The sequence below is a fragment of the Lipophrys pholis genome (assembly GCF_963383615.2).
Source record: "Lipophrys pholis genome assembly, chromosome: 3".
Classification (NCBI taxonomy): domain Eukaryota; kingdom Metazoa; phylum Chordata; class Actinopteri; order Blenniiformes; family Blenniidae; genus Lipophrys; species Lipophrys pholis.
The window spans coordinates 312,501-334,560 of record NC_137627.1 but is presented as its reverse complement, the minus strand read 5'-3'; the positions used below and the strand labels follow the sequence as shown (position 1 = coordinate 334,560).

Genomic DNA, 22,060 nt, shown 5'->3' with positions numbered 1-22,060 from the left:
TTCAACGCTGTGGCTCGGTGGTTGCAGGTGCGATTCCCCCTCTCCCCCCTCCATATATCCCACTGGAGTGTGAATCTGGGAACGTGGTGGACAATGTAAAGCACGCTGGAGGCTGCTCAGGCGGTGGAAAAGCACTTTATTAGTGAAATCCAGTAAAGCAGGAAGTATTAGGATTATCAGCTGTTCGTTATGAAGGAACAAAGTTTCATGACAAACAAACGCTGTAAACTTCTGGAACTGTACACGTTAAAATATAATATTAGTTGAATCGAACCGTTTTCAACCAGATATTTGAGACGAGTCAATAAGAAAAGTCCCTTTTCAAAGAGTCCCTCGGAATCAGGACATGAACGGAGTGTGGCGTTCAGGATAACTCACCATGAAGAACTGGCAGAGCGTGATATGAGGGAAAATGTTGTGCGCTTTGTTTCTGCCACATGTGACGCGGCTCTGCTGCCAGAAGTGTGACAGCTGGTTCTGCAGAGGCCCGCTGGGCCGCAGGTACAGGACGAACTCCCGGGGCAGAGGGTCGTCCAGGAAGGGGTCGTCCACGTGAGAGAAGAGCCTGCATGGCCGATCGGAAACAGCAAAGCTCATACCTGACTGCCACTCTCGGTTTAAGATGAATGTTTATTCAATTTGAAGCACAAACAAAATGTCTTAAACCACATCTCTGGGTATAAACTGTGTCAACCAGCTTAACTGGATCACTTCCTTTTCCTCCCTGTGGAGCAGCTGCATCCAACAACATGACCCACTGGGCAGAACCAAGCTTTATTGGTTCATTCTTCACCAGTTCTGTCTTTCAGTATCAGCTGTTAGTCACCGGAGCTTCTAACAGGCGGGCTGCAGCGAGCCCGGGGCTCTGTGCTCCGGCCACTGCTGTCTGTCTTCATATGAAGAATTAAGCTGCTAAATTTACTGCAGTACAGATCTCCTGCTTTAGTAGCAAATACTTTCTTCACTTTTGTGTGTAGTTGTGATGATTTGGGACTATGGAGGACCACTACTTGAACCTGAAGTTCTTGATATCGGCATGTTCAGATAGCGTGAGGACTGTACAAGGTTTGTGAACTCAGTGAATCAAATCCCCAAAAATACACAGAAAACCGCAGTTTTAACAGAAATATTAATATTTATCGGCCTAAAGCTAAAGTGTAGTAAAAAGATGTTTTTATGTAAATCCTTTCTTCAACATTATGCAGAGTATCTGTACACACTCCTCCAGCAGGGGGCAGCATGACACACGTTTCCTTCACTGTGTGTGTGTGTGTGTGTGTGTGTGTGTGTGTGTGTGTGTGTGTGTGTGTGTGTGTGTGTGTGTGTGTCTGTACATTAACTGGAGCCTCACCAGTCACATGCCGCCTGCACACTCCGACCTCCAGTTGACACCAGCGCTTTGAGTCTGTAAGAGAGGAGAGTAATCAGATTACATGTTGGACTGATGCTCGGAGGAAACAGAGAAGCTGCTCCGCTCTGTCACACTACTTCAGTGTCCGGAGTACTTCAGTGTCCGGAGTACTTCAGTGTCCGGAGTACTTCAGTGTCTGGAGTACTTCAGTGTCTGGAGTACTTCAGTGTCCGGAGTACTTCAGTGTCCGGAGTACTTCAGTGTCTGGAGTACTTCAGTGTCCGGAGTACTTCAGTGTCTGGAGTACTTCAGTGTCCGGAGTACTTCAGTGTCTGGAGTACTTCAGTGTCTGGAGGTTTTTAAAAGCAAATAAAATGAGAAGTGCTTCGGTGGAAACTGTGACTCTGCAGGAAAAGACTGGAGAGCAGCGTCAGAGGAGAAGAAGAAACCTTCATTACTTTACTTGTTACTTTACTTATTACTTTACTTATTACTTGTTACTTTACTTATTACTTTACTTGTTTATTTACTTGTTACTTTACTTATTACTTGACTTGTTACTTTGCTTGTTACTTTACTTTACTTGTCACTTTACTTATTACTTTACTTGTTACTTTACTTGTTACTTTACTTTACTTGTTACTTTACTTATTACTTTACTTATTACTTTACTTGTTACTTTACTTGTCACTTTACTTATTACTTTACTTGTTACTTTACTTTACTTGTTACTTTACTTGTTTATTTACTTGTTACTTTACTTATTACTTTACTTGTTACTTTACTTTACTTGTTACTTTACTTGTTACTTTACTTATTACTTTACTTATTACTTGTTACTTTACTTATTACTTTACTTGTTTATTTACTTGTTACTTTATTTATTACTTGACTTGTTACTTTACTTGTTACTTTACTTGTTACTTTACTTTACTTGTTACTTTACTTGTTACTTTACTTGTTACTTTACTTATTACTTTACTTATTACTTGTTACTTTACTTATTACTTTACTTGTTTATTTACTTGTCACTTTACTTATTACTTTACTTGTTACTTTACTTTACTTGTCACTTTACTTATTACTTTACTTGTTACTTTACTTTACTTATTACTTTACTTATTACTTTACTTGTTACTTTACTTGTTACTTTACTTGTTACTTTACTTGTTTATTTACTTGTTACTTTACTTGTTACTTTACTTGTTTATTTACTTGTTTATTTACTTGTTACTTTACTTGTTACTTTACTTATTACTTTACTTGTTACTTTACTTTACTTGTCACTTTACTTATTACTTTACTTGTTACTTTACTTTACTTATTACTTTACTTATTACTTTACTTGTTACTTTACTTGTTACTTTACTTGTTACTTTACTTATTACTTTACTTGTTTATTTACTTGTTTATTTACTTGTTACTTTACTTGTTACTTTACTTATTACTTTACTTGTTACTTTACTTTACTTGTCACTTTACTTATTACTTTACTTGTTACTTTACTTTACTTATTACTTTACTTATTACTTTACTTGTTACTTTACTTTACTTGTCACTTTACTTATTACTTTACTTGTTACTTTACTTTACTTATTACTTTACTTATTACTTTACTTGTTACTTTACTTGTTACTTTACTTGTTTATTTACTTGTTACTTTACTTGTTACTTTACTTGTTTATTTACTTGTTTATTTACTTGTTTATTTACTTGTTACTTTACTTGTTACTTTACTTGTTACTTTACTTTACTTATTACTTTACGTGAAAATCTAAAGAGAACAAAATGTCACAGATTCCACTGAGGTCCAGTTTGAAGACGCTACAAGTTCTAACTCAGCGTTTTTGTTTCAGAAAAGTTTTGTGTTTCCACGGCCATGTTCTAAAGTGTTTCCACAGCCATGTTCTAAAGTGTTTCCACAGCCATGTTCTAAAGTGTTTCCACGGCCATGTTCTAAAGTGTTTCCACAGCCATGTTCTAAAGTGTTTCCACAGCCATGTTCTAAAGTGTTTCCACGGCCATGTTCTGAAAGTGTTTCCACAGCCATGTTCTAAAGTGTTTCCACAGCCATGTTCTAAAGCGTTTCCACGGCCATGTTCTAAAGTGTTTCCACAGCCATGTTCTGAAAGTGTTTCCACGGCCATGTTCTGAAAGTGTTTCCACAGCCATGTTCTAAAGTGTTTCCACAGCCATGTTCTGAAAGTGTTTCCACAGCCATGTTCTGAAAGTGTTTCCACAGCCATGTTCTAAAGTGTTTCCACAGCCATGTTCTAAAGTGTTTCCACAGCCATGTTCTGAAAGCGTTTCCACGGCCATGTTCTGAAAGTGTTTCCACAGCCATGTTCTAAAGTGTTTCCACAGCCATGTTCTGAAAGTGTTTCCACAGCCATGTTCTAAAGTGTTTCCACAGCCATGTTCTAAAGTGTTTCCACGGCCATGTTCTAAAGTGTTTCCACAGCCATGTTCTAAAGCGTTTCCACAGCCATGTTCTAAAGTGTTTCCACAGCCATGTTCTGAAAGCGTTTCCACAGCCATGTTCTGAAGTGTTTCCACAGCCATGTTCTAAAGTGTTTCCACGGCCATGTTCTGAAAGTGTTTCCACAGCCATGTTCTAAAGTGTTTCCACAGCCATGTTCTAAAGTGTTTCCACAGCCATGTTCTGAAAGCGTTTCCACAGCCATGTTCTAAAGTGTTTCCACAGCCATGTTCTAAAGCGTTTCCACGGCCATGTTCTAAAGTGTTTCCACGGCCATGTTCTGAAAGTGTTTCCACGGCCATGTTCTGAAAGTGTTTCCACAGCCATGTTCTAAAGTGTTTCCACAGCCATGTTCTGAAAGTGTTTCCACAGCCATGTTCTAAAGTGTTTCCACAGCCATGTTCTGAAAGTGTTTCCACAGCCATGTTCTGAAAGTGTTTCCACAGCCATGTTCTAAAGTGTTTCCACAGCCATGTTCTGAAAGCGTTTCCACGGCCATGTTCTGAAAGTGTTTCCACAGCCATGTTCTAAAGTGTTTCCACAGCCATGTTCTGAAAGTGTTTCCACAGCCATGTTCTAAAGTGTTTCCACAGCCATGTTCTAAAGTGTTTCCACGGCCATGTTCTAAAGTGTTTCCACAGCCATGTTCTAAAGCGTTTCCACAGCCATGTTCTAAAGTGTTTCCACAGCCATGTTCTAAAGTGTTTCCACAGCCATGTTCTAAAGTGTTTCCACAGCCATGTTCTGAAAGCGTTTCCACAGCCATGTTCTAAAGTGTTTCCACAGCCATGTTCTAAAGTGTTTCCACAGCCATGTTCTAAAGTGTTTCCACAGCCATGTTCTGAAGTGTTTCCACAGCCATGTTCTAAAGTGTTTCCACGGCCATGTTCTGAAGTGTTTCCACAGCCATGTTCTGAAGTGTTTCCATGGCCATGTTCTAAAGTGTTTCCACGGCCATGTTCTGAAGTGTTTCCACGGCCATGTTCTAAAGTGTTTCCACGGCCATGTTCTGAAGTGTTTCCACGGCCATGTTCTGAAGTGTTTCCACGGCCATGTTCTGAAGTGTTTCCACGGCCATGTTCTAAAGTGTTTCCACGGCCATGTTCTAAAGTGTTTCCACAGCCATGTTCTAAAGTGTTTCCACAGCCATGTTCTAAAGTGTTTCCACGGCCATGTTCTGAAAGTGTTTCCACAGCCATGTTCTGAAAGTGTTTCCACGGCCATGTTCTGAAAGTGTTTCCACAGCCATGTTCTAAAGTGTTTCCACAGCCATGTTCTAAAGTGTTTCCACAGCCATGTTCTAAAGTGTTTCCACAGCCATGTTCTAAAGTGTTTCCACGGCCATGTTCTGAAGTGTTTCCACAGCCATGTTCTAAAGTGTTTCCACGGCCATGTTCTGAAGTGTTTCCACAGCCATGTTCTAAAGTGTTTCCATGGCCATGTTCTAAAGTGTTTCCACGGCCATGTTCTGAAGTGTTTCCACGGCCATGTTCTAAAGTGTTTCCACGGCCATGTTCTGAAGTGTTTCCACGGCCATGTTCTGAAGTGTTTCCACGGCCATGTTCTAAAGTGTTTCCACGGCCATGTTCTGAAGTGTTTCCACGGCCATGTTCTGAAGTGTTTCCACGGCCATGTTCTGAAGTGTTTCCATGGCAACGGCAAAAATGCAGAAAACAAAGTAATAAAATCCCAGAAATGGTGACAGAGAACAACACAGTGAAAAGGACCAATGGGAGTAAAGGGACAGACGTAGAGACGAGCAGGTAGGATTGTTATTCCATCACTGGGACTATAAAACCACCAAGACCCCGGAGACGATGGACGCAGCGTCTCTGGAGGACGCCATTGTTGTTATTGTCCCTCTACTCTGCATGTGAAGAAGAACTATTTACTACAACCGTGGTGCGCTTGAGCAGTCGCAGCCCCTCTGCTGTAGACTCAGGATGGAGCCTGAGCATTTTGGAAAAGTTCCACCTTGTGAGCCTTTTATTAAATCTGTACCATCAGCGGCTCTGGGCAGCGGCTCTGGGCAGCGGCTCTGGGCAGCGGCTCGAAGCAGCGGCTCTGGGCAGCGGCTCTGGGCAGCGGCTCTGGGCAGCGGCTCTGGGCAGCGGCTCTGGGCAGCGGCTCTGGGCAGCGGCTCGGGGCAGCGGCTCTGGGCAGCGGCTCTAAGCAGCGGCTCTGGGCAGCGGCTCTGGGCAGCGGCTCGAAGCAGCGGCTCTAAGCAGCGGCTCTGGGCAGCGGCTCGAAGCAGCGGCTCTGGGCAGCGGCTCTGGGCAGCGGCTCTAAGCAGCGGCTCTGGGCAGCGGCTCTGGGCAGCGCTGTGGGGAAACAGACGCCTTAAAGCAAATTAAACTTCCGAATTTTCAATTGAAATGGTTGCTTGGTAAACGGCCCTCAGTCTTCCGCGTTAGCAGAGATTTGTAACAAATACTTTTCTATCATAAAGCTGAAAATATTAATATTCAAACATTTTGCTTGTAATTTCCTCATGTGCATCCAGTCCAGCCGTCCCCTCAGGAAGCCCATGGACTGACAGCTGACTCAGCATTATGTATGTAGCATTAGCATTAGCATTAGCGCTAAAGCTGCAGAAGAAAGAGCAGCTACATGCTAACAGTACCAATAATAAAAAAAGAACACAAACCGAAGAGGAAACTTCTGGAACACATATTTTATTTGATCTTATGGGCTGCAGAAGGTCAGGATGGACGGCTGGACGGATGGACGGCTGGACGGATGGACGGCTGGACGGAGACAGACGTTCTCCTCAGGCTCCTCAGAGGCTCAGCAGACCCTGGAGCTTCATCTCATCTCCTCCTGCATCACATCACATCTTCCATAGGAGCAGCAGAGAATCTAATCTGCCTCCACTGGAGATTTCCTGAGGGACATATTGGTGTCGCTCTATATAATTAATTGATTTCCAGTCATTTGCTCTAAACATGGATCCTATTCGTGCCCAAATTGCACATAATTGATGATTATTTTGCTTTAAAATGTGTTTATATGTGAAATAGCTAGAACTCTGTTGGAGGCTATCAGATCTCACTCAGTATTTCTGTCCAATGTGTTGATTCCAATAATTAATTAAATATGTTTCAGTGTGATTTTCATTCATTTGACAATAACTTTATTAATTTACTGGAGAAAATTTCTAAATTAGTTTAGTCTTGAGAAATTATTTTATTCTTTATTGTTTGTTTGTAAAATTTGCTTCACAGCTAATGAAACAGAACCAAATGCCTTGTGGTCTGGTCTAACAGTGTTCTTTCTCTTTGTGGACCGAGTCGAGCCGGACCTCACCACGAGGATCATCTGCTGACTCGTTGGTTTTTATCACGTTTCATATAATCAACACAATCTAGAGCACCAGCTTCTTCTGGCTGAATGCACAACGCATGGGAACATAAATTCGTCTTTCAGTTGAAAAGTGATTAATACTGACTGAGTACTTACTGAGTACATTGGGTACTTGTGAGTGCTGATGAAGAGGCGCCTCCACCTCCAAGTTCAGGAGGTGTAAACCAGACATTCAGCAGATCACCAGCAATGGGGACGGGTGGAGATGGTGTCAGACTGTCAGTTCCTGGACTGATCTACATCAGCTAGGACCGAACCTGGACTGTTACTCCACAATCCTGAAGAAGACACACCAGAGACTGGACTTCCTGAAGAAGACACACCAGAGACTGGACTTCCTGAAGAAGACACACCAGAGACTCTACTTCCTGAAGAAGACACACCAGACTGGACTTCCTGAAGAAGACACACCAGAGACTGGACTTCCTGAAGAAGACACACCAGAGACTCTACTTCCTGAAGAAGACACACCAGAGACTGGACTTCCTGAAGAAGACACACCAGAGACTCTACTTCCTGAAGAAGACACACCAGACTGGACTTCCTGAAGAAGAAACACCAGAGACTCTACTTCCTGAAGAAGACACACCAGAGACTCTACTTCCTGAAGAAGACACACCAGAGACTCTACTTCCTGAGGAAGATACACCAGAGACTCTACGTCCTGAAGAAGACACACCAGAGACTCTACTTCCTGAGGAAGACACACCAGAGACTCTACTCCCTGAGGAAGACACACCAGAGACTCTACGTCCTGAAGAAGACACACCAGAGACTCTACTTCCTGAAGAAGACACACCAGAGACTCTACTTCCTGAGGAAGACACACCAGAGACTCTACTCCCTGAGGAAGACACACCAGAGACTCTACTTCCTGAGGACCCTCAGGAAGAACAACCTAAACCCGGAGCTCTTGTTGAGCTTCTCCCGCTGCTCGGTGGAGTCGGTGCTGAGCTACGTCGTCTGGCTGTGGTTCTCCAGCTGCTCCACAGCAGACAGGAAGAGGCTCCAGAGGGTCGTCACCACCACCCAGAGCTGATTGGCTGTCCTCTCCCATCCCAACCCCCGCTGCCTCAGCAGAGTCCACAACGTCCTCAGGGACTCCCCACACCCCGGTCATCACCTCTTTGAACTTCTGCCTCCAGGGGGGCGTTTCAGGGCAATAAAGACAAAAACAGTTTCTACCCCAGAGCTGTTGTTGCCCTGAAGGGCTGCTTTATCCCCCCTGTCCTGTAAATACCCCCCGGGGACCGTACAGGTTTTTTTTAAACTTTATGTCTGTACTTTTCTATTTTATTTTTGCAGTTTTATAGATTTGATGTGTTTTTTATGGCAGTTGCACTAATTATCTTTGCACTTCCTGTTGTTCTGACAGCTGCTATTTTTAATTCCGTTGTGCCTCCAAAGTACAATGACAATAAAGGAATTCTGATTCTTCTCATTCTGATTCTGAAAGGAAAAGTGAATCCTGCGACGTGCGTGTCGGTTTGTCGATGATGCTCTACTTTATGTGTACTTCCTGTACAAACAGGAAGTCCCCCACGCAAACTGCTCAGCACACAACAAGGTGCAAAACGTCCCAGAACCAGACCGCTGCCTGGCTGCAGGGCGTGAACGTCCATGAACTGCCAATGAACCGCCCATTGGTTGACTGATTATTATTCCACGATAGTGTCACTGCACAGTATTAGAGTAAAACGAGTAAATCTCTTTATCTTTAAGATGTTGTGTGTTTCAGCATTTGGAAACCCATAAAGAGAAGAGCTGGGATTAACCCTCCACGAACTGCTCTGCTTTTTAAAGGATATAAACTACTATGGTGACGGAGGTTGTTGTATTGGGTAGGCCTGGTGACGGAGCTGTAACATGGATCAACGTTCTGAGAAAAAGCCTCTGGGGCACGAAGTCCGACTGATTCCCAGTCTGAGCAGATCAGATGAGCAATTAGCTGCAAGGATGCAGAACAAGAGCGGAGACAGAGGAGACAGACAAGCAGCTCTTTGTACTGACCTGTCGCTGGCAGGAAGGTCACTCTGCATGGTGCAGAAACACCCTCCAGCAGGACTGTTAGAGCAGCTGAGGACATCTTCAGCCTGCCAGCGATCTATACAGTAAATATATTGATGATTCTCAGTGTTGGAAACAGAAGTGCTCTGACGATCAGTAGCTTCAGGAGATTACATCAAAACATCAGTTCATGAAACACAGAGACGTCTGGTAAAATGTAGACGGACTTTAAACTGAAAAGAATCCAAGAGAATCAACTTTGGACTGAGTAATATTACTGGTTCTGCTGGGGACTGCTCATTTAGTGTTTCAATTACAGGAAGTCTGAGAGCCGAGCGTCTTTCTTTTTCTTTCTTTTTCATCTTTATTTCAAACATGGAACAAAAGAAACAAAACCGACAGACAAAGAAAAAAGAAAAAACATCCAAATGAGTAAGAAATAGACGAGACGACACAATCTCTTCTCAAGAAGTGACACGTGTTCAGTGGAAACTTAAGTTTCGTCTTTATACTTTCAGTGAGATTTACTGGATCAAGAACTGCAACCAAAAGTTCAGGAACAATAAATACTCCTGATTGAGGTTAACAGACTTTCACAGGTTTTCCCAAAGTGCAGATACACAAATTCATGCAAAATTGTGAATAAATTGAAAAAATGATGACAAACTGAATGAATAATATGCAGGAAGCTGAAGCCCTGACACTAATAATCCCACTAAACCTGGCCTGCTTCCCCCTGACAGCCTCCACTTCCTGTTTCTGCGTCTCAGGGTTTCCATCGCCGTGGGCTGATTCTCAAAGCTGTGAGGCTCAGAGGAAACACAGCTTCACATGGGAGGATCCATTCCTCTCTCAATCACGAAGGGAACCAAACGGAGCAGCTGAGCTCTGCTGATCAAAAGGAAGCGAACCGTGGAACCCTCCTTCACCCCCCACCGAGCTGTGGAACCCTCCTTCACCCCCCGCCGAGCCGTGGAACCCTCCTTCACCCCCCACCTAGCCGTGGAACCCTCCTTCACCCCCCACCGAGCCGTGGAACCCTCCTTCACCCCCCACCGAGCCGTAGAACACTCATTCACCCCCCACCGAGCCGTGGAACCCTCCTTCACCCCCCACCGAGCCGTAGAACACTCCTTCACCCCCCACCGAGCCGTGGAACCCTCCTTCACCCCCCACCGAGCCGTGGAACACTCCTTCACCCCCCGCCGAACCGTGGAACACTCCTTCACCCCCCACCTAGCCGTGGAACACTCCTTCACCCCCCGCCGAACCGTGGAACACTCCTTCACCCCCCACCGAGCCGTGGAACACTCCTTCACCCCCCACCTAGCCGTGGAACACTCCTTCACCCCCCGCCGAACCGTGGAACCCTCCTTCACCCCCCACCGAGCCGTGGAACACTCCTTCACCCCCCACCGAACCGTGGAACCCTCCTTCACCCCCCACCTAGCCGTGGAACACTCCTTCACCCCCCACCGAACCGTGGAACCCTCCTTCACCCCCCACCGAGCCGTGGAACACTCCTTCACCCCCCACCGAACCGTGGAACACTCCTTCACCCCCCACCGAACCGTGGAACCCTCCTTCACCCCCCACCGAACCGTGGAACCCTCCTTCACCCCCCACCGAGCCGTGGAACCCTCCTTCACCCCCCACCGAGCCGTGGAACCCTCCTTCACCCCCCACCTAGCCGTGAAGTGAAACCTCAATCAGGCCCGTCGCTCCTTCACCTGATTGGTTTGTTCGGTCTGAGGACTTGTGAGCCACGCCTGGCTGACAGAAGGTCAAACCTAGAGAGGATCTGATCAGGCTGATCAATAAGCCTCCTGCTGACTGATTCTGCTGCAATGTTTGGTTGCATTTTGGCAGAAAACGACTTCCAGAGTGCAACAGAACCACTTTTCTGTCGGAGTTAGTAGAATTTCTGTTTGTGACAGAAAAGGGAGAACGTTGGTTATGATGATGATGATGATGATGATGATGATGATGATGATGATGATGATGATGATGATGATGATGATGATGATGATGATGATGATGAAAGATATCAGAGTGTTTGTGCTGCTCACGCTTGTCAATTTATCAGAACTTCTTTACTCATATTTACTCCACCGTCGTCTGCATAAAGTGAGACTCAGGAGGGGTGCAGGAGGGGTGGAGGAGGGGTGGAGGAGGGGTGGAGGAGGGGTGGAGGAGGGGTGCAGGAGGGGTGGATGAGGGGTGGAGGAGGGGTGGATGAGGGGTGGAGGAGGGGTGGACTCGGGGTGGACTCGGGGTGGATGAGGGGTGGATGAGGGGTGCACTCGGGGTGGACTCGGGGTGCACTCGGGGTGGACTCGGGGTGCACTCGGGGTGGACTCGGGGTGGATGAGGGGTGGATGAGGGGTGCACTCGGGGTGGACTCGGGGTGCACTCGGGGTGGACTCGGGGTGGAGGAGGGGTGGATGAGGGGTGCACTCGGCCTGACAGCAGCTGCGTTGCGTTTGAGAGTTTATGTTTGAGAAGTGGAGTGTTCTCGTGTTGATTATTCTAACATTGTAGATATCAGCACTTTCTTAGTTTTGTTTTGGTTTAACATCTTTAGACCCGGAAATCTTTTGGTTAATAAAAGCAGGTTTGAACTGACACCTACTTTATTTTGTCAGCGTTTGTTTTGGGACAAAGTTTGCGTTCCTCACTTCCTTTGACTCTTTTAGGTTGCGTCCTTGCCCCTAGACTGGGTCCTAACATAAATTGGGGGATCGTCCGGGAATTGAACCTCTCATAAAAGTCACCCTTTAACAATTTTCCGTATCTCAATTACCATATTTTCCACTTGGACATTATTCTGATTCTAATTATTCATTAGATGGAGTTTAGATGCTTTATCATTTGGTGTGAGATACAGACTGAAGGCTGCACGTGTGGACCAGGGTGCAGTAGGTGGAGAGCCCACAGGAAGGTGGAGAGCCCACAGGAAGGTGGAGAGCCCACAGGAAGGTGGAGAGCCCACAGGAAGGTGGAGAGCCCACAGGAAGGTGGAGAGCCCTCAGGAAGGTGGAGAGCCCACAGGAAGGTGGAGAGCCCACAGGAAGGTGGAGAGCCCACAGGAAGGTGGCGCCCGGCGTGGGACATGAACCCTCTACCTCATCTCTCTCATCGCTATCGTCTCTATCATCGCTCTCATCTCTCTCATCTCTCTTCTCTCTCGTCTCTCTCATCTATCTCGTCTCTCTCATCGCTCTCGTCTCTCTCATCGCTCTCATATCTCACGTCTCTCTCGTCTCTCTCATCGCTCTCATCTCTCTCATCTCTATCATCGCTCTCGTCTCTCATCGCTATCATATCTCTCATCGCTCTCATATCTCTCATATCTATCATCGCTCTCGTCTCTCTCATCGCTCTCATCTCTCTCATATCTATCATCGCTCTTGTCTCTCATCGCTATCATATCTCTCATCGCTCTCATCGCTCTCGTCTCTCATCTCTCTCATCTCTATCATCGCTCTCGTCTCTATCATCGCTCTCATCTCTCTCGTCTCTCTCATCGCTCTCGTCTCTCTCGTCTCTCATCGCTCTTGTCTCTCATTGCTCTCATCTATCTCGTCTCTCTCATCTCTCTCATCACTCTCGTCGCTCTCGTCTCTCATCGCACTTGTCTCTCTCATCGCTCTCGTCTCTCATCACTCTCGTCTCGCATCGCTCTCATCGCTCTCGTCTTTCTCGTCTCTCTCATTGCTCTCGTCTCTCTCATCTCTCTTATCGCTCTTGTCTCTCATCGCTCTCGTCTCTGTCATCGCTCTCGTCTCTCTCAGCACTCTCGTCTCTCTCATCGCTCTCGTCTCTCTCATCGCTCTCGTCTCTCTCATCGCTCTCGTCTCTCTCATCGCTCTCAGCACTCTCGTCTCTCTCATCGCTCTCGTCTCTCTCATCGCTCTCGTCTCTCTCATCGCTCTCGTCTCTCTCATCTCTCTCATCACTCTCATCGCTCTCGTCTCTCTCATCGCTCTCAGCACTCTCATCACTCTCGTCTCTCTCATCGCTCTCGTCTCTCTCATCGCTCTCAGCACTCTCGTCTCTCTCAGCACTCTCGTCTCTCTCATATCTCTCATCGCTCTCGTCTCTCTCATCGCTCTCATCTCTCTCATCTCTATCATCGCTCTCGTCTCTCTCATCGCTCTCATCGCTATCATATCTCTCATCGCTCTCATCGCTCTCGTCTCTCATCTCTCTCATCTCTATCATCGCTCTCGTCTCTATCATCGCTCTCATCTCTCTCGTCTCTCTCATCGCTCTCGTCTCTCTTGTCTCTATCATCGCTCTCATCTCTCTCATCTATCTCGTCTCTCTCATCTCTCTCATCGCTCTCGTCGCTCTCGTCTCTCATCGCACTTGTCTCTCTCATCGCTCTCGTCTCTCATCACTCTCGTCTCTCATCGCTCTCGTCTCTCATCACTCTCGTCTCTCATCGCTTTCATCGCTCTCGTCTTTCTCGTCTCTCTCATTGCTCTCGTCTCTCTCATCTCTCTCATCGCTCTTGTCTCTCATCGCTCTCGTCTCTCTCATCGCTCTCGTCTCTCTCATCGCTCTCAGCACTCTCGTCTCTCTCATCGCTCTCGTCTCTCTCATCGCTCTCAGCACTCTCGTCTCTCTCATCGCTCTCGTCTCTCTCATCGCTCTCGTCTCTCTCATCGCTCTCAGCACTCTCGTCTCTCTCATCGCTCTCGTCTCTCTCATCACTCTCATCGCTCTCGTCTCTCTCATCGCTCTCAGCACTCTCGTCTCTCTCATCACTCTCGTCTCTCTCATCGCTCTCGTCTCTCTCATCGCTCTCAGCACTCTCGTCTCTCTCATCGCTCTCGTCTCTCTCATCACTCTCATCGCTCTCGTCTCTCTCATCGCTCTCAGCACTCTCGTCTCTCTCATCACTCTCGTCTCTCTCATCGCTCTCGTCTCTCTCATCGCTCTCAGCACTCTCGTCTCTCTCATCACTCTCGTCTCTCTCGTCTCTCTCATCACTCTCGTCTCTCTCGTCTCTCTCATCTCTCGTTTGTTCTGTTTGCTTTGGGGCTGATCCAGAGGGCCCAGGGAGGAGGTAACTATAGGATGATCTCATATCCATGTGTGATTGTGTGATCGGGCTGAAAAAGGCTCTGGATGGGTCCAGTCATTCTACCAGTACCTCATCTATCAGGTCCCCCCAGAGCAGCAGCGCTGCAGCAGAGTCCATTCCATCCCACACACACCTGCTTCAGGCCTGACGTGTTCCCTCTGATCTGACTGACAGGACCGATGATGGACCACTCCAGAGCGGCGGGCCGTGACCATCACGTTCACCCGGGCAGGTTCTCTGGCGCCGCAGAACCGCCACGTGCTACAATGCAGCAGGTTCAAACTGTGCTGGGGGGTCTGAGTGCTGCTGCAGCCAGCCGGGTTCTGAGACTCGTACACACTGCAGCAGCTGTTAGCCGGTATCACTTCCTTCCACAAGGCGAACTCCAGTTTCAGTGGGTCGGTTCTTTTACTAGCAGTTGCTGGAGTCAGTTGTCTGAGCAGCACTGATGGAAGCTCGTTCAGGACGGGTCTTTCCCTTTAACGTCCGGCCAACAGCTGATTCTGGGTCCGTATCAGCTGCTTTCACACATGTGCAAACCGGGCCTGGTGCCTCCAACTGCAGAGACACATGGGGGGGGGGGGGGGGGGGGGGGGGTGGACGATAACAAGAATGGCGGCCTGGTGTTGTAGCTTTTACACTCATATTGTAGTTTTAACATGTGTGGTGGCTTTTACACTCGGCTGGTGCATTAATGAGGCCGTTACATTGTGATGAGCCCTCTGAGCCACCGTACTAATCCATGGACAACAAGGTGGCCGGAACACACGTTCTCTGGATCAGTCGGCCTGTTAGACGCTTAAAAACACCTTTCACTTTTACTAAAACTCATCATTGTCCAGAAGTTCTGAACTGAACACAAACTAATCTTAATGTGTTGGACTGATCATGCAACTCTGTCAGTCTGTTGCTGTGAAGAATTCCTCATCAGGTCCGTGCATGAGAAGTGAAACACACATGAGAAGTGAAACACACATGAGAAGTGAAACACACATGAGAAGTGAAGCTGCTCTGTCGCTGTGGGAAATCCCATGTCTGTGTCCTCACACTTCCTGTTTACTCATCTCACCACACACACACACACACACACACACACACACACACACACACACACACACACACACACACACACACACACACACACACACACACACACACACACACACACACACACACAATGTATATAAACAGGATTTTCTCTTTAGCACGTTTAAAAATAGTTTATTGTCCATTTATTGTTTTTAAGTACTCTGTTTGTTTGTTTCACTTTTTAAAACTGTAGTAGTAAACATGTGGATGAAGCACTAATTTAAAGTGAAATCGTCAGCAGACAGAGTGAATCCGGTTCTTCATGATCTCTGGTTCCTTGAACGCATCGCTGTCTGTTTAGCTGCTTGGCTAATCTGAGCTTTTCCAAACAATAGATTAATTAACGTGTCACACGTCAGATAAGGTTGTGTTTAGTGCCGTAGGACCAGCCTGACCTGGAGACCCGCCACAGGAGGAACTGCTCACGTTTGTTTGCTTCAGCAAGACTCTAAAGAACCCTTGTAATGAGGGGTACCGATGCCAGGCAACAGGATTATCCTGCAGCGATCGCTGCTTGTCCCCCTGACAGAACGGTACCGGTGCCGAGTCTTTGTTCATCAGGTTGTGTGTCTGATGGGAACAGCTCAGGAATGACAGGTGCTGCCACCTTTTGACTTGCTGCGTGTTTTCAGCTCTCAGCTGAGCGTTCTGGTCGGGTTGGAGCCAGCTACTGGGCTGGTCATTCTCATTAAAAACGACATTAAAAAACCCACAACTTCTTGTTTCTGAGGCCTGGCGGGTCCTCAGGGGGTCTGACACCCGCAGGCGAGTCCAGAGACGCATCCTGCACAGCCCGGCTCAATCCAAACCCCTTCAGGCTTTCCATGTCAGCCTGAGGTCGAAGCCCTTTAATCACAGCTTTGGTCCACTCAGATTAAATTAAAGTGTGGGCATAACGTCGACAGGATTTTGTAAAGTACAGAGCGTTTTTCAAAAAATCCAAAATACTTCATGAGAAATTGTGCAACATTCTGAGCTTTTTCCTTCTTATAAACTCTGAATTACTTTTTTGGTGGAACTGAGAAATTCAAACGTCAACATTGTTCAGTCAACACACTGTGTGTGTGTGTGTGTGTGTGTAGTGTGTGTAGTGTGTGTAGTGTGTGTGTGTGTGTGTGTGTGTGTGTGTGTGTGTGTGTGTGTGTGTAGTGTGTGTAGTGTGTGTGTGTGTGTGTGTAGTGTGTGTAGTGTGTGTGTGTGTGTGTGTAGTGTGTGTGTGTAGTGTGTGTAGTGTGTGTGTGTGTGTGTGTAGTGTGTGTGTGTGTATGCAGTGTGTGTAGTGTGTGTGTGTGTATGTGTGTGTGTGTGTGTAGTGTGTGTGTAGTGTGTGTGTGTGTGTGTGTAGTGTGTGTGTGTGTGTAGTGTGTGTGTAGTGTGTGTGTGTGTATGCAGTGTGTGTAGTGTGTGTGTGTGTAGTGTGTGTAGTGTGTGTGTGTAGTGTGTGTGTGTGTGTAGTGTGTGTGTAGTGTGTGTGTGTGTATGCAGTGTGTGTAGTGTGTGTGTGTGTAGTGTGTGTAGTGTGTGTGTGTGTGTGTGTGTGTGTGTGTGTGTGTGTGTGTGTGTGTGTGTGTGTGTGTGTGTGTGTGTGTAGTGTGTGTGTAGTGTGTGTGTGTGTGTGTGTGTGTGTGTGTGTAGTGTGTGTGTAGTGTGTGTGTGTGTGTGTGTAGTGTGTGTGTGTGTGTAGTGTGTGTGTAGTGTGTGTGTGTGTATGCAGTGTGTGTAGTGTGTGTGTGTGTAGTGTGTGTGTGTGTGTGTGTGTGTGTGTGTGTGTGTGTGTGTGTGTGTGTGTGTGTGTGTGTGTGTGTGTGTGTGTAGTGTGTGTGTAGTGTGTGTGTGTGTGTGTGTGTGTGTGTGTGTAGTGTGTGTGTAGTGTGTGTGTGTGTGTGTGTAGTGTGTGTGTGTGTGTAGTGTGTGTGTAGTGTGTGTGTGTGTATGCAGTGTGTGTAGTGTGTGTGTGTGTAGTGTGTGTAGTGTGTGTGTGTGTGTGTGTGTGTGTGTGTGTGTGTGTGTGTGTGTGTGTGTGTGTGTGTAGTGTGTGTGTAGTGTGTGTGTGTGTGTGTGTGTGTGTGTGTGTAGTGTGTGTGTAGTGTGTGTGTGTGTGTGTGTAGTGTGTGTGTGTGTGTAGTGTGTGTGTAGTGTGTGTGTGTGTATGCAGTGTGTGTAGTGTGTGTGTGTGTAGTGTGTGTAGTGTGTGTGTGTGTGTGTGTGTGTGTGTGTGTGTGTGTAGTGTGTAGTGTGTGTGTGTAGTGTGTGTGTAGTGTGTGTGTGTGTAGTGTGTGTGTGTGTGTAGTGTGTGTGTGTGTGTAGTGTGTGTGTAGTGTGTGTGTGTGTATGCAGTGTGTGTAGTGTGTGTGTGTGTAGTGTGTGTAGTGTGTGTGTGTGTGTGTGTAGTGTGTGTGTGTAGTGTGTGTGTGTGTGTAGTGTGTGTAGTGTGTGTGTGTGTGTAGTGTGTGTGTAGTGTGTGTGTGTGTATGCAGTGTGTGTAGTGTGTGTGTGTAGTGTGTGTAGTGTGTGTGTGTGTGTGTGTGTGTAGTGTGTGTAGTGTGTGTGTGTGTGTGTGTGTAGTGTGTGTGTGTGTGTAGTGTGTGTAGTGTGTGTGTGTGTGTAGTGTGTGTAGTGTGTGTGTGTGTGTGTAGTGTGTGTAGTGTGTGTGTGTGTGTGTAGTGTGTGTGTGTGTGTGTGTGTAGTGTGTGTAGTGTGTGTAGTGTGTGTGTGTGTGTGTGTGTAGTGTGTGTAGTGTGTGTGTGTGTGTGTGTAGTGTGTGTGCAGTGTATGCAGTGTGTGTAGTGTGTGTAGTGTGTGTAGTGTGTGTAGTGTGTGCAGTGTGTGTACAGTGTGTACAGTGTGTGTAGTGTGTGTAGTGTGTGTAGTGTGTGCAGTGTGTGTAGTGTGTGTACAGTGTGTACAGTGTGTGTAGTGTGTGTAGTGTGTGTAGTGTGTGTACAGTGTGTACAGTGTGTGTAGTGTGTGTAGTGTGTGTAGTGTGTGTACAGTGTGTACAGTGTGTGTAGTGTGTGTACAGTGTGTGTGTGTGTGTGTGTGTGTGTGTGTGTGTGTGTGTGTGTGTGTGTGTGTGTGTGTGTGTGTGTGTGTGTGTGTGTGTAGTGTTTCCAGTATGTAGTCTGTACATTCTGCATATACAGTTTGTGTTTCTAGTATAATAAGAATAATACATAGATTAAATATCATGATTTTCTAGACATGTTTTACATTGATGCTTCCATTACATCATCATTCCCTCCATCCTGGGTGGTGGTGAACTACGTCTGTAACCACAGCTGCTCTGGAGCAGACTGACGGAGGAGAGGCTGCTCATCTGCACCATCGACCCTCTGACCACCACCCACCACTCACTCTCTCACTCTCTCACTCTCTCACTCTCTCACTACAGTTCAGGGTTCAGTATCTTGCCCAAGGACACTTCGGCATGTAGGCAGGCAGAGATAGGAATTGAATCTGCAGCCTTCTGATTGGGAAACGATCCAGTATATCCAGAGTGTATATCCAGAGTGTATATCCAGAGTGTATATCCAGAGTGTATATCTAGAGTGTATATCCAGAGTGTATATCCAGAGTGTATATCTAGAGTGTATATCTAGAGTGTATATCCAGAGTGGAGAGGTTGGGTGGTTTTCCAGGGTTGCTCCTAAACTGGTTCAGTTGTATTGGCAGAAGAGTGTGTGTGTGTGTGTGTGTGTGTGTGTGTGTGTGTGTGTGTGTGTGTGTGTGTGTGTGTGTGTGTGTGTGTGTGTGTGTGTGTGTGTGTGTGTGTGTGTGTGTGTTGTCTGCTGCACTGAGCCAGCATTGTGCTGAGAGACGGACGTGGACACAAACTTCCGTGTCACAATAATAGAAGTGAAAAATCTTTTTCCTGTGTTACTGTTCATTGTTCCAGAGTCTCCAACACACACACACACACACACACACACACACACACACACACACACACACACACACACACACACACACACACACACACACACACACACACACACACACACACACACACAGAGCGTTTTATTAAAGCTACATGAAAACACACTCTCCTCCAGACGGGACAAAAGCTGGAACCAAGAAGCATTAAGAACAAATGTATTTCAGGTTCTGAGAGTTTCTGCGCGGCCGACTGGGTTCCGTGAGGAGAGTCAACGCTCTCTCACGTTACATAGTGGGAGCAGAGGGACGGTCACTGTGTACAGAATCCTGCTCATGAGCTGAAGGATCATTGGAGCTTGTGGAACCCAAACTAAAATCAGAAGAGGACATCATGAACAGAACATGTGATGTTACAGGGTAGCAGAGCACGAAAACGTAGTACATTAAAACTGATACCACTTTTTTAAAGGAGTACGAGTACTAACCTTAAGTTACTTACTGATACTGGTATTGATACGAGTACTTCTCATTGCCACAAAGTCTCATTTATACTCCATACACCAATGGTGTGCGATGGCTATACATAATGTAAACTCAAATCACACACAAGAATACTCTCAGACTACTCAGCCATACTCTCCTGACATACCTTTGGTCTGTAAATTGTTCATCTGAATCCCTCAGTCATTAACCCCTTGACTCCAAAATGAAATCAAGAACTGAAAATAACCCGTAAGAGACAAATATGTTGAAACATACACATCGTGATGTTTCCATGCAGAAACTATACTATACTGTACTATTTCTGTACATTGACGCTCTCACGGCCATGTATTTGGACGAGCAGATGGATTCTTGCTGCTCTGGAGTCTTGCCCATAAGGTGCATTGAGTGTGTGAGGACAGACATGTGTGAGGACAGACATGTGTGAGGACATACAGTGTGTGAGGACATACAGTGTGTGAGGACAGACATGTGTGAGGACATACAGTGTGTGAGGACATACAGTGTGTGAGGACAGACATGTGTGAGGACAGACAGTGTGTGAGGACATACAGTGTGTGAGGACAGACATGTGTGAGGACAGACAGTGTGTGAGGACAGACATGTGTGAGGACAGACATGTGTGAGGACAGACAGTGTGTGAGGACATACAGTGTGTGAGGACAGACATGTGTGAGGACAGACAGTGTGTGAGGACAGACAGTGTGTGAGGACAGACATGTGTGAGGACAGACAGTGTGTGAGGACAGACATGTGTGAGGGACTCGACCTGGATCAGAGGTCACCAGACGAAGCCCTCCGGTCCACCATCGGTCCTGAACTGAACCAGCGCTGCAGAATAAACACGTTCTGTAGAAAACTTTAATAGAGAAGTTCCTGGAGCTAAAAACTCCACCTGAATGTCATGAATACACACTGAATGAAGTATTAAATAAAGAAAACTTCCTATAGATTTAAAGCTGAAGTCCGTCTGCATTTTAAAAACAGGTCGGTTCTTTAAGTAAAACTGAGAAGCTTCATGAAAGACTAAATACTGGCTGGCTTCAGGTTTACTCTCTCTACTGATGCTCTCTCCACTGATGCTCTCTCCACTGATGCTCTCTCCAGAGATGCTCTCTCCACTGATGCTCTCTCTCCACTGATGCTCTCTCTCCACTGATGCTCTCTCCACTGATGCTCTCTCCAGAGATGCTCTCTCCACTGATACTCTCTCTCCACTGATGCTCTCTCCACTGATGCTCTATCCACTGATACTCTCTCCACTGATGCTCTCTCCACTGATGCTCTCTCCACTGATACTCTCTCTCCACTGATGCTCTCTCCAGAGATGCTCTCTCCACTGATACTCTCTCCACTGATGCTCTCTCTCCACTGATGTTCTCTCCACTGATACTCTCTCCACTGATGCTCTCTCCACTGATGCTCTCTCCACTGATACTCTCTCCAGAGATGCTCTCTCCAGAGATGCTCTCTCCACTGATGCTCTCTCCACTGATGCTCTCTCTCCACTGATGCTCTCTCTACTGATGCTCTCTCCACTGATACTCTCTCTCCACTGATGCTCTCTCCAGAGATGCTCTCTCCAGAGATGCTCTCTCCACTGATGCTCTCTCTCCACTGATGCTCTCTCTCCACTGATGCTCTCTCCACTGATACTCTCTCCACTGATGCTCTCTCTACTGATGCTCTCTCCACTGATGCTCTCTCCACTGATGCTCTCTCTCTACTGATGCTCTCTCCAATGATGCTCTCTCCACTGATGCGCTCTCTCCACTGATGCTCTCTCTCCACTGATAGTCTCTCCACTGATGCTCTCTCCACTGATGCTCTCTCCACTGGTGCTCTCTCCACTGATGCTCCCTCCACTGATGATCTCTCCACTGATGCTCTCTCTCCACTGATGCTCTCTCCACTGATGCGCTCTCTCCACTGATACTCTCTCCACTGATGCTCTCTCCACTGATGCTCTCTCCACTGATACTCTCTCCACTGATGCTCTCTCCAGAGATGCTCTCTCCACTGATGCGCTCTCTCCACTGATACTCTCTCCACTGATGCTCTCTCCACTGATGCTCTCTCTGCTTGTGAGCCGGCGCTGCCTCAGGAAATGTCTGCTGAGATGACAGTGTACCATGCAGAGTAATAAAAGGAGTTTCAGCCTCTGTGTGTTATGAGGATGAAGATGAGCTCTGAGTTTCAGCCTCTGTGTGTTATGAGGATGAAGATGAGCTCTGAGTTTCAGCCTCTGTGTGTTATGAGGATGAAGATGAACTCTGAGTTTCAGCCTTTTGTCTTCATC

General features: G+C 46.7%; 1 protein-coding gene across 1 annotated transcript in view; it reads right to left on the bottom strand.

Moving 5' to 3' along the window:
* The window catches only part of ubash3bb (ubiquitin associated and SH3 domain containing Bb), a gene marked incomplete at both ends in the record, with an annotated part of 42,270 nt that overhangs the window by 8,844 nt on the left and 11,366 nt on the right, over positions 1-22,060 (bottom strand). The window contains 2 exons of the mRNA XM_080459140.1: positions 379-565; positions 1,352-1,405. Coding sequence (XP_080315266.1) covers positions 379-565; positions 1,352-1,405 — 241 coding nt within the window. The remainder of the gene's footprint in view (positions 1-378; positions 566-1,351; positions 1,406-22,060) is intronic.